Source organism: Geotrypetes seraphini, chromosome 11 (assembly GCF_902459505.1).
Source record: "Geotrypetes seraphini chromosome 11, aGeoSer1.1, whole genome shotgun sequence".
Classification (NCBI taxonomy): Eukaryota; Metazoa; Chordata; class Amphibia; order Gymnophiona; family Dermophiidae; genus Geotrypetes; species Geotrypetes seraphini.
In genome coordinates, this window is record NC_047094.1 from 122,752,922 (window position 1) to 122,767,162 (window position 14,241).

The 14,241-nt window shown below is 43.6% G+C and overlaps 1 protein-coding gene across 6 annotated transcripts in view; it reads left to right on the plus strand.

Moving 5' to 3' along the window:
* RTEL1 (regulator of telomere elongation helicase 1) overlaps positions 1 to 14,241 on the plus strand; it is a 185,376-nt gene that overhangs the window by 10,028 nt on the left and 161,107 nt on the right. For all 6 annotated transcript variants that reach the window (XR_004541050.1, XR_004541051.1, XM_033962814.1 and 3 more), the window contains exons 3-7: positions 1,883 to 2,081; positions 3,112 to 3,202; positions 3,626 to 3,707; positions 4,094 to 4,154; positions 4,305 to 4,380. Coding sequence is in view for 4 of the 6 variants with exons in the window: in XM_033962814.1 (XP_033818705.1) it covers positions 1,883 to 2,081; positions 3,112 to 3,202; positions 3,626 to 3,707; positions 4,094 to 4,154; positions 4,305 to 4,380 (509 nt within the window). In the remaining 2 variants the exon portion in view is untranslated. The remainder of the gene's footprint in view (positions 1 to 1,882; positions 2,082 to 3,111; positions 3,203 to 3,625; positions 3,708 to 4,093; positions 4,155 to 4,304; positions 4,381 to 14,241) is intronic.

A 14,241-nucleotide genomic window follows, 5' to 3' on the forward strand; every position in this document is an offset into this window, starting at 1 on the left:
AGAATACACTTCAAATTTTACTGCCTACTATTTAAAGCAATAAACAGAGATTGGAATAATCGACTAGTTCAATCCACCTCAACCAGACATAGGAGAACCCATGTACCATTCACACATCCTCCAACCAAAAACATCAAAAGAAAAAAACTGTAAGACAACCTCCTAACCACTCAAGATGCAAAACTCGACTCGCAACTCTACAACCCATTGACCACGATCACAGACTACAAACCTTCAAAAAAGAAATAAAAACCCTTCTATTCATAAAACACATAAAACAGAACTAACACCTGCATCTGCAACTACTACATATGAACTTCTCATATCATGTCAACTCAGATGTAATCCTTAACAACTCTAAGAAATGTACAGACTACTCCCTAAATACTTCTAGTCTCTGCACAAGCCATTTGTAATCCGCCTTGAACCACAAGGTAATGGTGGAATAGAAATCCCTAATGTAATGTAATTTGTTCAGGTATGTTGCTTGGATTTGGGACTCAACTGGATATTGCTCTAGCTCTCAGTCTAAAGGGGAGGAACATGTGCTCAGAAAAGTGTTGGATTTCTGCAACACCCAGATTGTGGGTTGGGATTAAACACCTAGAGGGCATAATCAAAAGATACATCTATGTCCGGTTTGGGCCTAAGTTGCTAGTCGCCCAAAGTTGGACATGGGAAAAGGTCCGTTTTCGAAAAATACATCCAACATATTTTTATTTTCAAAAATTATCTAATTGTACATCCAGCCATCTGATCGTATAGACCGCTAATTCGTCTCTTTATACCCCATTTTCGTCCAAGTCAAAAACACCTAGAAAAAGACCTTTTGGATGTGGCGGAGTCGGCAAACTGGACACCCAAACATTGCACCAGAGTAGTGGGGTAACTTACAGGGCACTGCTGTGAACTTTAGAAAAAGGGTGCCACATACACATCTCACCACAACAACCTTATAGGTCATGGTGAGCCCTCCCAAACACCCCCCAGAACAGACTAGACCCACCTGCCTACCACCCCAATAGCCCTTATGGCTGCAGGTGCCACTTATGGCAGTACATAAGGGTTTGGGTTTTTTTTTTTTTTTTGGGGGTGCACATGTTTCACCATGCATGCAGTGGTTAGAGTGGCTTATGGACCTGGGTCCTCCTCTCCATGGTTCACTAGCCCACACCCAGACCACTTAAGACACCTCTGTGCAGCTCTCCTAGGCTTTCCTATGCCAGGCTGCCAGGAGCTGATGTTCTGGAGGCAGATATGTAAAGTTGTTATTATGATTTTTATGGTGGTTGCGTGTGTGGTGGGGGAGAGGGGGGTCAGTGATCACTGGGGGAGTGTGTAGGGGTCTGTACTTTGTCCCTGCAGTGGTTATCTGGTCACTTTGGATACCTTCTTGTGACTTAGACCTGGTTTTAGATGGCCTAAGTCACAACGTCCAAGTTCCGTCTAGGCAGTGTTGTTAAACTTTCGGTTATATATGTAGAATGACTAAGTCTAGGACAGCCCAAATCCCGCCCTCGCCACTCCTCCTAAAATGCCCCTTCTGGGCATACTGCAGCACTGTGAAGGCCTAAGTCATTTTTCGATACAACTAAAACCCGGTTCGATTATCGGCACTTGGGATGACTTCTCACTGATCGTCTAAGTGCCGATTTAGGCCAGTTTTTAGATATATTTCCATTTCAATTATGAGCCCTCTAGCGTATGGAATCCTGCAGGAATTAACAGAAAATTATCGAAGATAAAAATCTAATCTTCCATACTGTGATGTGTTATTTGGGATGTAGACCAGCAAATTACTAGACAGTGACCAGGCTGGTCCTAGGAAACAAATATCACCTGCTGATGTTCTGCACTAATCACACTCTGTTTTCAATTTTAGAAGGTGAATGGCATTCTGGAAAGCCCGACAGGCACAGGAAAAACGCTCTGCCTCTTATGTTCTACTTTGGCTTGGCAGGAGCATTTTAAAGACAGCATTTCAGCCCGGAAGATTGCTGAGAGACTGAAGGGAGTGGAGCTCTTTCCCAACCGTACCATGTCTTCCTGGGGGAACAGTACCACAGATGGAGAGGCTTCAGGTGATACCTCCTTGCAGTGTTGCCCTTCTGTGGCTTTGTCTCCCTAGTACTTTGTAGAAGCTGTATTGTCAATAAAACAACCTCAGGTCCTGGTACCAGACACAAGTTCTGAGAACAACATGGACTGGCTGCTAGTTGCTCATTACTAAAGAGTTCCCCTGTTGATAAATCACTGCAGGTTGAGTTCTTACTCTGGGACAAACACCTCATTTGCCTTGTTTTCTGCTGAAATTGATTCCTTTACACATCCTGTTGCTGTACACTAAGGAAGTTGTGGGGTTTTTTTCATTTGGTGGTGGGTTGTTTGTTTTTTTTTTGTTTTTTTTTTTTTTTTAACAATTGCGCTATAGAAATGATAAATAGTACTAGTAGTAGTAGTTTTTACTTGCTTAAGTCAGCTCTTATAAAATTGCCTGGCAATATTTGTGTGTAAAATTTAGGTAGGTGAAAAGAAACCACATAGGACATACTTTTAGTGATATACATATACAGTAGATGTTTAGAGGTGGAGAATTGTTGATGTGCGATTGACACTTAGTATGTGGAAGCAAAAAAGAAAAGACAGTCTGATATTAATAAAGGATGTTTAAAGAGACTGGTGCTTGTCGACTGTCTTGACACATCATCTGCCTTTATATTTGGACTATTTTACAAGGCAGACTTTCCTTCTTTGCTTGTACTACCGATTGACACTTAGAACATGGCATTAGAGGATCCCAGCCAATTGCAGACCTAAGAGTTCATTAGAATGGCTGCTGGCCAAAATTTTATGGTCATAAATGTTCTGGGTTTGAAAGGGAGTCTCAGCTGTGACCTCACCTGTTCCCTTTTGATCACTGACTGTGTGAGTCTCACAAGTAACTCTGCCTCTTCTCTATATTTAATAAATGACTTCTTTCTGGATCTTGCCATGATACTTCAAGAAAGTAAGAAGTCAGGGATGGTAGTGTTTTGTGTTTTCCACTCTGGAGAGTTAAAATGGTGTTCGTATATTTATTTATTTATTTATTTTTGCATCTTCCCCCCCCAGCTTATACAGATGTGCCAAAGATTATTTATGCTTCCAGGACCCATTCCCAGCTAAGCCAGGTCATCAGTGAGTTGAAGAACACCTCATACAGGTACCGGTCACACAACTTGCCTGTCCTGTCATGTTGCATTTGGCTTTCTTCCAAGCAAAGCCCCTGAGTATATGTACTGCTTTCTGCTTCATCCCCCACTTGTGATATTAGTGGGTTGATGTGCTTCAGTTCTGCTTTGTAACTGGGCTTTAGGGCTGCTGTTGTCATGGTATGCAGTTTTTCTTGGCTGTAAACACCACTTTAGCAATACCTGAGGCAGAATTCTGAGCTGGCATTAGAGGATTCCAGCCAATTGTTGTTGCAGCCCTATGAAATCATTAGAATGGCTGCTGGCCAAAATTTTATGGTCATAAATGTGCTGGGTTTGAAAGTGAGTCTCAGCTGTGACCTCACCTGTTCTCTTTTGATCACTGACTGACTGTGTGAGTCTCGCAAGTAACTCTGCCTCTTCTCTATATTCAGGCCTAGGATGTGTGTATTGGGGTCCAGAGAACAGCTTTGTATCCACCCTGAAGTCATGAAGCAGGAGAGCAGTCATGGAAAGGTGACAAAAAGGCTGAGACAAAAGAATGCTTATTTGTTTGGAGTTGGGGGGAGGGGAAAGGGAGGGTTGAGAGGAGTTTGGGGATTCTGGACTGTGGTTTTTTTGTTTTTTTTTTCTTGTAGCACAATCTGTGTTTTTCACAACTTTTCCTTTAGTGTGTGTGTGTCTGTCCTGGTTCTTTAGTCAACTTGTATGTGCTTTTGTGTTTGTACTGGTATATGGTCATCTGTGTATATTACAAAAGATGGATAATAGCCATAATGAGGGAGCTAACTGATTCACAAGTATTAAGTCTACCCTTGAGTATACTGTCATGCAGGCGTCTGTGTTATCAAGGAATTCACCACAACTGTAATTGCTTATAATAATGCCCTGCTTCTCTGTAGATATACATGTGCAAAGCAAAAGTGGCGGCTCATTCCTGTCATTTCTACAACAATGTGGAAGGTAGGTAAAGATGTACAGTGCCTGGAGCTACCTGATGGGGAAACTCTGCCTGGTTCCCCAATGTGTCTGTGTATTTCAACAAGGATCCTCTGAAATTGGGAACCTTACTTGAGTGAGTGATTGCAGCTGGTCTCTTTTCTTTCTGCCTAGAAAAAAGCACAGACAAAGACTTGGCTAGCAATATTCTGGATATTGAAGATCTGGTTCAAACTGGAAATAAGCATAGGTGAGAGATGTTTGCCCTCAATGGTCCTTTGTTGTTTTTTGGGGTATTGTCTGAAGGAAAACAAAGTTGATGATCATCGGATGTGTGTACACCCCACCTTCCCAAATAACATTTTGGGAAGTTCTCAATATATGCCAAGGGGTCCAGAGCATCCTAATAGGTACAACCTTTCCTTGTACAAGCACACTCTATTTTTGGACAAGTGGGTTATGTAGAAAGCCTCATTTACATAATTGTTTCAGACCCTCCCCTCTTACCTCAGGACTGCTTTCAGGAGTCCAGTTGCTTTCCTACAAGTGAGACAGTAGGAGCTAGTCTTTCCTGTTTGTGCTTAATTTTTCTTCTAGCGGCAACTCTTATGTTCTTATCGTCTACTCAATATTTTTACATGTTTCACCTCTTCTTGCTGCAGCGGTTCCCAGTAAGGACAGCTCTGGCTGCAGGAGATCACAGATTAATGTGGATAAAGTCTGTTTCCAGGGGGTTTGCTGCCTTGCACCTCATGTACAGCCTGCACCATCAGATCAGGGCTCAGGGACCATTCCTTTGGGAGCTGGCTCACCCCAGGTCTGTCCGCCAGTGGGTTTGAGCACAGACTGCGTGGCTCTGTGGAGATATGCCCAGGATTGGAGCTGACTGTGCTCCTCCTCCTGAACTCTGAGGACTTTCTTAGAGATCAAACTCTCTCGAGGTGACCCTCGAGGTTAATTCCCACCCACCCACCCCAAAGCGGAGTTTTTTTTGGCTCTTCATCCAACCAGGAACAGGGCATCACTTTGGTAGAATTTTTTTCTGTTCTTTCTCTTTTTCCAAGTGTAAGTACTTCTACAACCACAGTATGGTGGAAAACATCGTGTCACTAAAGCTGCTGCTCAGGTTATAGCTTTTGTCTCTGTGCAGACAGAAAATGTTATCCAGGTAGAGGGAGTGCTCCATGTGTCAGCTGTCTTCAATTTGAATCCCTCATTAAGGAAATAAAGGAACTGAGAGAGGAGGTTGCAAGACTGAGAAGCATCCGTGAGAACGAGAGGTATATCGATGAAATGGTTCATGAAGTGTCAAAGATTTTCATCAATGAGGAAGAAGAGGCTGTGCTGAGGGAAGATAGCTGGACTCAGATTATGGAACCCTGTAAGATTGGTACTGTGACTTCACCGCCCTTGAAATGAAGAACCAGTATGCTGCCCTGGAAGTGGAGGAGATCAAAGCATGCCAGGGAGAAGAAGGATCAAAGCTTGAAATCTCTAAAATTGCTAGATCTATGAGCCCTATTTATTTATTTATTTATTTATTTAATTTTCTATACCGTTCTCCCAGGGGAGCTCAAAACAGTTCACATGAGTTTATTCAGGTACTCAAGCATTTTTCCCTGTCTGTCCCGGTGGGCTCACAATCTATCTAACATACCTGAGGCAATGGGGGGATTAAGTGACTTGCCCAGGGTCACAAGGAGTAGCGTAGGTTTGAACCCACAACCTCAGGGTGCTGAAGCTGTAGGTTTAACCACTGCGCCACACTCTTCCCTAGGAGGCATAAGGTAGTAGTGGTTGGCGATTTCCCTTCTGAGGGTACAGAAGCGCCAATCTGCAGACCAGACATGATGTCCCTGGAGGTATGCTGTCTTAACTGGTGCTAAAATCCAAGATGTTACAGAGATTGCCCAGACTCATCAATCCTCATGACTATTATCCAATGCTGCTCATCCACATTGGCACCAATGATATTACCAGGTATCCCTGCAAATGTATCAAAGTGACTTTTTGGCTCTGGGAGAGAAGGTGAAGCAGTCAGGTGCGCAGGTGGTATTCTCGTTATCCTCCCTGTTGAGGGTAAAGGCTAGGTCAGAGAAGCACTCATCCTGAAGATGAATGTGTGGCTACATGGATAATGTCGTCGAGAGCATTTTGGCTTCCTGGATCATGGGATGATTATCCAAAGGCTGCTGAGCAGGGATGGTATCCATTTATCAAAGAAGGGGAAAAGTGTCTTCAGCAGCAGGCTGGCTAATCTACTGAAGAGGGCTTTAAACTAGAAGTGATGGGGAAGGGTAATCAAAGCCACCGGGTGAGTATAAGCCCTCAGGTAAGTAAATCACTGAATACCTCTATATGGATGGGAAAAGGGGACAAAGTCCGGAAAACAGTATATAATAATGCTTGAAATATGGGAAACAAAATTCTTGATCTAGAAGCAGTGATGGAAGAAGATGGAGTTGGATATAGTGGTGATCATAGAGACATGGTACACCGAGAACTGGGATGTAGTTATACCGGGTTATAATCTGATCAGGAAAGACATGGTAGAAAGAAAAGGAGGGGCAGTAGCATTATATGTTAAAGATCATATTAAAGCCACAGAATTGTAGGATCTGCAGGGCAAGGAAGAGGCACTGTGGATCAATTTAGAAAGAGGTAATGGTAAATATATTTACATTGGTGTGATATACAGGGCTTCTTCACAGAAGAAAGAAGTGGACAGAGATTTAATTTTAGACATAAGAACATAAGAATAGCCTTACTGGGTCAGACCAATGGTCTTTCAAGCCCAGTAGCCCGTTCTCATGGTGGCCAATCCAAGTCACTAGTACCTGGCCAAAACCCAAAGAGTAGCAATATTCCATACTACCGATCCTGGGCAAGCAGTGGCTTCCCCCATGTCTTTCTCAATAACAGATTATGGACTTTTCCTCCAAGAACTTGTCCAAACCTTTCTTAAAACCAGCTACCCTATCCACTCTTAACCCAACCTCTGGCAATGCGTTCCGGAGCTTAACTATTCTCTGAGTGAAATATATAATCTAAAAAGGGCGAGGTTTTACTAATAGGTGATTTTAACATGCCAGATGTTGATTGGAGTATCCCTATTACAGGGTCTTCTAGAAGTAGGGAGATCCTGGATTCTGTACAAGGAGAACTATTTCAGCAGTTGGTAATGGAACCCACGCGGGATGGGGTCATACTGGACTTAGTGCTTACAAATGGGGAAAGTGTTTCTGATGTTACAGTGGGTGATCATCTGGCATCCAGTGGTCACTGCATGGTATGGTTTAATATTAAGACGGGTATAGAGAGGGTTCTTTCAAAAGTAAAGATTCTAGACTTTAAAAAAACTAACTTTGTTCAGATGGGGGATTATGTCAAGGAATTGTCTGGATGAGAACATCTGGAAGGAGTAGACATGCAGTGGGCAAAACTGAAAGGAGTTATTATAAGGGTGACAAATCTTTTTGTGGAGCAAGCAAGTAAAAGAAGGCCGCTTTGGTTCTCAAAAGTAGTAGCTGAGACGGTAAGAAATAAAAGGTTTCAGAAAGAGGAAGACAGGCAAAAATATCTGGAAAAGTTAAGAGAGGCTGGTTGAGAAGTTAGGAAAGCAAATATACAAATGGAAAAAAAAAATAGCTGACACGGTGAAATGGAGAGACAAAACATTTTTTAGATATATCAGTGATAGGAAGAAGTACAAAAGTGGCATTGTGAGACTCAAAAGTGAAGGGGAAGAATATGTAGAAGCTGATAAAAGGTTAAATTGCTTAACATATATTTCTGTTCTGTGTTCACAGCTGAAGATCCGGGAGTGGGACCGCAGAAGACAAATGCGAATAGGAATGGTGGAGTGGTAGATCCTGATCATTTTTCGGAGGGTTGTTTTCTTAATGAGTGGATTTGCAGATGATACAAAGTTATTCAGAGTAGTGAGGACACAGAAGGATTGCGAAGACCTACAAAGAGACATAAATACGCTTGAGGAATGGGCTGTGAAATGGCAAATGAGGTTCAACGTGGATAAGTGCAAGGTGATGCATGTCGGTAACAAAAATCATATGCACGAATACAGGATGTCCGGTGCTATACTCGGAGAGAGCCTCCAGGAAAAAGAGTTGGGAGTACTTGTAGACAAGTCAATGAAACTGCCTGTGCAATGTGCGGCGGTGGCGAAAAGGGCAAACAGAATGCTAGGAATGATTAAGAAGGGGATCGCAATAGATCTGAAAAGGTTATCATGCAGTTATACTGGGTCATGGTACGCCCCCCACCTAGAGTACTGCGTCCAACACTGGTCGCCGTACATAAAAAAGGACATAGTACTACTCGAAAGGGTCCAGAGAAGAGTGACAAAAATGGTTAAGGGACTGGGGGAGTTGCCGTACAATGAGAGGCTAGAGAAATTGGGCCTCTTCTCCCTTGAAAAGAGAAGACTGAGAAGGGACATGATCGAAACATTCAAGATATTGAAGGGAAATGACTTAATAGAGAAAGAGAGATTGTTCACCCTCTCCAAGGTGAAGAGAAAGAGAGGGCACTCGCTAAAGTTAGAAGGGAAAAGATTCCGTACAAACGTCAGGAAGTTCTTCTTCACCCAGAGAGTGGTAGAAATCTGGAACGCTCTTCCGGAGGCTGTTATAGGGGAAAGCACCCTTCAGGGATTCAAGACAAGGTTGGATAATTTCCTACTGGAACAGAACATACGTAAGTAAGGCTAGACTCAAATAGGGCACAGGTCTTTGACCTAAGGGCCATCGCGTGAGTGGACTGCTGGGCACGATGGACCACTTGTCTGACTCAGCAGCAGCAAATCTTATGTTCTTAAGGTAGACAAAGCGATGGGGCCGGATGGTGTACATCCGAGGATGCTGAAAGAACTTAGTTCTGGTGAAAGAAAAGTTCTGGTGACTCCGCTGACTGACCTTTTCAGTGCTTCTCTAGAGTCGGGAGTGGTACTGAAGGACTGGAGAAGGGTGGATGTGGTCCCTCTACACAAAAGTGGAAGTAAGGAAGAAGGGAATTACAGGCCAGCAAGTCTGACTTCTGAGGTAAGCAAATTAATGGAAATGCTTTTAAAACAGAGAATGGTGACTTTTCTGGAATCCGGTGGCTTATAGGACCAGAGGCAACATGAATTCACTAGAGGTAGATCTTATCAGACAAATCTGATCAATTTCTTTGACTGGGTGATCAGAGAATTGGATAGAGGGAGTGCACTAGATGTGGTGTATTTTTAGATTTTAGCAAAGCCTTTGACAGTGTACCACACAGATGGCTAATAAATAAACTGAATGCTCATGGGATGGGCCCCAAAGTGACAGGCTGTATCAAGAACAGGTTGAGTGGAAGGCGACAGAGGGTAGTGATCAATGGAGATCGCTCTGAGGAAAGAGATGTTACCAGTTTTGTGCCTCAAGGTTCTGTTCTTGGGCCTGTTCTTTTTAACATTTTTATAAATGATATTGCTGAAGGGCTGTCAGGTAAGATTTGCCTCTTTGCTAGACCATTTAATACTTTGAAGCAGAGACATCCTAGCTTGAACTTCGTGCGTGCCTCCATCGGCAGCCAGTGTAGGAGTCGGTAGGAAGGGGTTATGTGATCGGACTTCTTCAGCCCGAAAATCATCCTGACTGCTGCATTTTGTATCAGTTGTAGTCTTTGCATTTGCTTCTGGGTGATTGTCAGATGGGTGATGTTGCAGTAATCCAGGTGGCTTAGTATTAGGGATTGTACTAGAATTCTGAAAGCTGAAGTGTGGAAGTACGCCTTAATGGACCTAAGTTTCCAGAGAGTGAAAAACCCTCTTTTGATTAGGGAGTCTATGTGGTCTTTCATGGTTAGTCCTTGGTCTAGTATTACTCCTAGAATCTTCATCGTTGGTTGAATGGGGTAGTTTAGATTGTTAATGTGTAATGATATTGTCGTGTTATGTGCGTGTGGCGAGGCTATGAAGAATTTAGTTTTATCTGAATTGAGCTTCAGTTTGAAATCTGTGGTCCATTGTTCCATCATGATTAGCGCTTCAGTTGCTGTGGGGGTGATTTCGGAGGGAGACGCAGTAAACGGGATTATGATTGTGAAGTCGTCTGCGTAACTGAATACTTTTATGCCTCGCTGGGTTAGCTGCGTACCTAGTGAAGCTATATAGACGTTGAAGAGTAGTGGGGATAGTGGGGACCCCTGTGGCACGCCTGATGGGTTTCTCCATGTTTTAGAGAGATTGCAGTTGAAGCGAACTTGATAGGTGCGGGTCGTAAGGAATCCTCGGAACCAGTCCAGCACTTCGCCTCCGATGCCGATTGAATCTAAACATTGTAGTAATTTTTTGTGATCCACCAAGTCGAAGGCCGAGCTCATGTCAAATTGCATGACTAAGGCTTTGTGGCCCTTGTTGAATAAGTTACGTAGGTATTCTAAGATCGCTGCAATCACCGTCTCAGTACTAAACAGAGGTCTGAAGCCAGACTGGGTTTCATGTAGCAGTGAGAACCGATCTAGGTAGTCCATCAGTTGGGTTTGTACCAAACCTTCCATTATTTTTACGAAAAATGGGATGGATGCTACTGGTCTATAGTTGGTTGCTGATGTTAGGGGTAGTTTACGATTTTTTGGGATTGGGGTGATTATAATGTGACCATTTTTTGATAGGAATTTTCCGTTTTTGAAATTATTGGACATATGAGTCCATAGTGTTATTTTAAAGTCTAAAGGGGCTGCTTTCATTATGTTGGGGGGACAGGGATCTAGGATGCAGTTTGATTTAGTATATTTGTTGTAGAGTTTTATGAAGTTGTACCATTCTAGGTCCTGAAAGGAGTTCCAATACATGTCCACTGGTATTTCATTTTCATGTATTATCTGTGTTGTTTGTTGGGCAGTTGTTCCTTAGGTTAACAATTTTTGAGTCAAAGTGTTGTGCTAGATCGTCTGCTGATGGAAGTTTTATGTCGTGCGTTGATTGACTGTGGCGTGTGGTGTCGAATAAATTTTTAACTAGATTGAACAATTCATGAGTGTTGATTCCTTTTGAACTTGTGTTGGATATATGTATTTTGGATGAGTAGAATGTTTTCCTTTTTTCTTATCAGTTGTTTATATTCCTTTATGTTTCATCTCCAATTGTTCCTGTCAGATATTTCACCTGATTTGTTCCAGATCCTTTCTAGTCGTCGTATTGATTGTTTCATTTTTAGTAGTTTGGAGTCGAACCAGTTGTTATATTTATTTGAGCGGTTTGTTCTGTTTCGTTTAGGGGCTATTTTGTCTAAGATAGTTGTGCTTGTTTTTGACCACTGTTCCCAGAATTCACCCTCTTCATTTGTCTCCTCGCGCGTTTCATAGTGGGCCCAGTATTCCTCTGGGTTAATGTGGCCCCTTGTGAGATGTTCTTTTTTTATCTTTGGGTGAGTTTTTTCTTTTGGTTGGTTCCAGTTTAAATTAAAGTAATAGGTGTAATGGTCAGACCAGATGTCGTGGTTCCAGATGCCGATTGATATGGAAATAGTGGGATTTGGGATTTCTTTTGCAGACATAGCTACCAAATCTAGCTGGTGGCCTTTTTCATGGGTTTGTGTGGATAAAGGGAGAATGAAGTTGAGTGAGGATAGGAAGTTTTTAAAATCTTTTGTGTCGGGATTGTCCTCGTTTTCTAAATGTAGGTTTGCGTCTCCTGCTATAATATTGTAAGACGGAGTGATTGAGTTGTGTAGGATGAATTCGTAGAAGTCTTCTCTGGCCTTTGACCAGCATTTTGGCGGTACATAAAATAGAATACAGGAGAGGTACTCTTCTAGTTCCTTATTGCTAATTTTGCATGCTAGTGTTTCTAGTTGGTTGGTTATCTTGGAGTCAACTAATTCAAGTTCGAGTTCTTCCTTGAGGATGACTGCTAGTCCTCCCCCTCTACGGTCTTCACGGTTTAACATGTGAATTTTGTAGTTATCTGGTATTAGGTCATTTAGTATTGGATCCTCTTCTGACAGTAACCATGTTTCCGTTAGAAAGAGGCAGGCTAGCTTCTTGCAGACGATCCAGTCTTTGATTAAGAAAGCTTTGTTCCTCACTGATCTAGTGTTAAGGTAGGCGCAGGGGATGGAGGTAGTTGTGGTGGGTGTATTGATTTTGATGAGTTTTATCTCCCTTGGTCTTTTTTTGAGGGTACGGTGAGGTCTATTATTACTTGTGATTATTTTAATATGATTTACTTTTTCTTCCTGTTGGTTAATTAGGAGCCTAATGGGTGTGTCAGGTTCGTGAACGGAGTGTAGCTTTGGATAGAGTGATATAACGTTTTTCACATTGTTGCATAGCAAATATATCAGTAGGATTGATAAGAGCTTCATGATTGCTGGTTTTTGGAATCCTTCTAGTATTGACTTATATTGGTTTTCTGTCCATGCAGGTTTTTTGTCTTTATCAATAATACACTTGCAAAGGATTGCGAATAAATTATTGTAGGACTGTGGAGGATTTGAATGGGGTAGTAATCAATGATGGGAGGGGGGAGGAGCGGGGGTCCCGCGCTCCTTACCTTATGTTGGAGGTCGGCGGATGATCCGGTGGAGCGGTCTTTGGGGCGTAAGTGTTACACGTAAGTGCTCCCCTCAGGTGCTCCACGAAGGCGCTCACTAAGGTGCAGGCGCCTTTGTCGTGTGCCTTTGTCGGCGCGCCGAACGGCGGCGCGCCGTTGGCGCTGGATCGTTTTTAAAATGGTGTCCTCCGGCAGGATCGGGGGGGCGGGGCAGGGCTCCCACGCCGGCCCGATCTGGCTGGCTTGTGAAGGTGCTGTGCGCTGGATCGTTTTTTAAATGGTGTCCTCCGGCAGGATCGGGGGGGCGGAGCAGGGCTCCCACACCGGCCCGATCTGGCTGGCTTGTGAAGGTGCTGTGCGCTGGATCGTTTTTAAAATGGTGTCCTCCGGCAGGATCGGGGGGGCGGAGCAGGGCTCCCACGCCGGCCCGATCTGGCTGGCTTGTGAAGGTGCTGTGCGCTGGATCGTTTTTTAAATGGTGTCCTCCGGCAGGATCGGGGGGGTGGAGCAGGGCTCCCACGCCGGCCCGATCTGGCTGGCTTGTGAAGGTGCTGTGCGCTGGATCGTTTTTAAAATGGTGTCCTCCGGCAGGATCGGGGGGGCGGAGCAGGGCTCCCACGCCGGCCCGATCTGGCTGGCTTGTGAAGGTGCTGTGCGCTGGATCGTTTTTTAAATGGTGTCCTCCGGCAGGATCGGGGGGGCGGAGCAGGGCTCCCACGCCGGCCCGATCTGGCTGGCTTGTGAAGGTGCTGTGCTCACCTTTGCTAATCTTCTTTCTTGTAAATCGACACACTATTCCTGGAATCAACCCTGTGAGTTGCTGATTCACTGATTGTCTGCTTTGATAAGTACTGGCAAGCTGGACTTCTGGTTTCTTGACCATCTTTTCTAAGAGTATCATCTGAATATGTTAAAGCATTTTACTTTGGGGGTCCCTAGCTGGGGCACTCCCCTCTGTTGGTGCAGGCTTTGTCTCCTTATAGCACAGTTTTTTCAGGTTTATACTGTTTAATAATCTGTTTAAATTGTTTGATTGTTATGACTCATGTAATGAGCAGATTAAACTTACTTATCAGGGAGTGTCCCCTTACCCCTCCCTTTAGTCTATGTCCTTTACTGGTGTAACTGTCTGCTTTTGCGTGAACTAGATACCTGAGGGCAGTCCAGAGGTAAGAATTATGTAAATGAAGCTTCCTACAAGCAGTCTCGTGACATGGGGTGCACAACCCACTTTTCCGAGAATAGAGCATAGATTTACAAGAAAGATTAGCAAAGGTAAGAACTTAATCTTTCGTCGTTTTATATATGTTCATATTCCAGAAAATGGGAGCTTTTAGTTCTGGATAGAATTTCTTGTACCAACCTGATGATTGAGTGTGGCACAGTGGTTAAAGCTACAGTCTCAGCAACCTGAGGTTGTGGGTTCAGAACCACACTGTTCCTTGTGACCATGGGCAAGTCACTTAATCCCCCATTGTTCCAGGTACATTAGACTGTGAGCCTGCTGAGACAGACAGGGAAAAATGCTTTGAGTACCTGAATAAATTCATGTAAACTATTCTGAGCAAC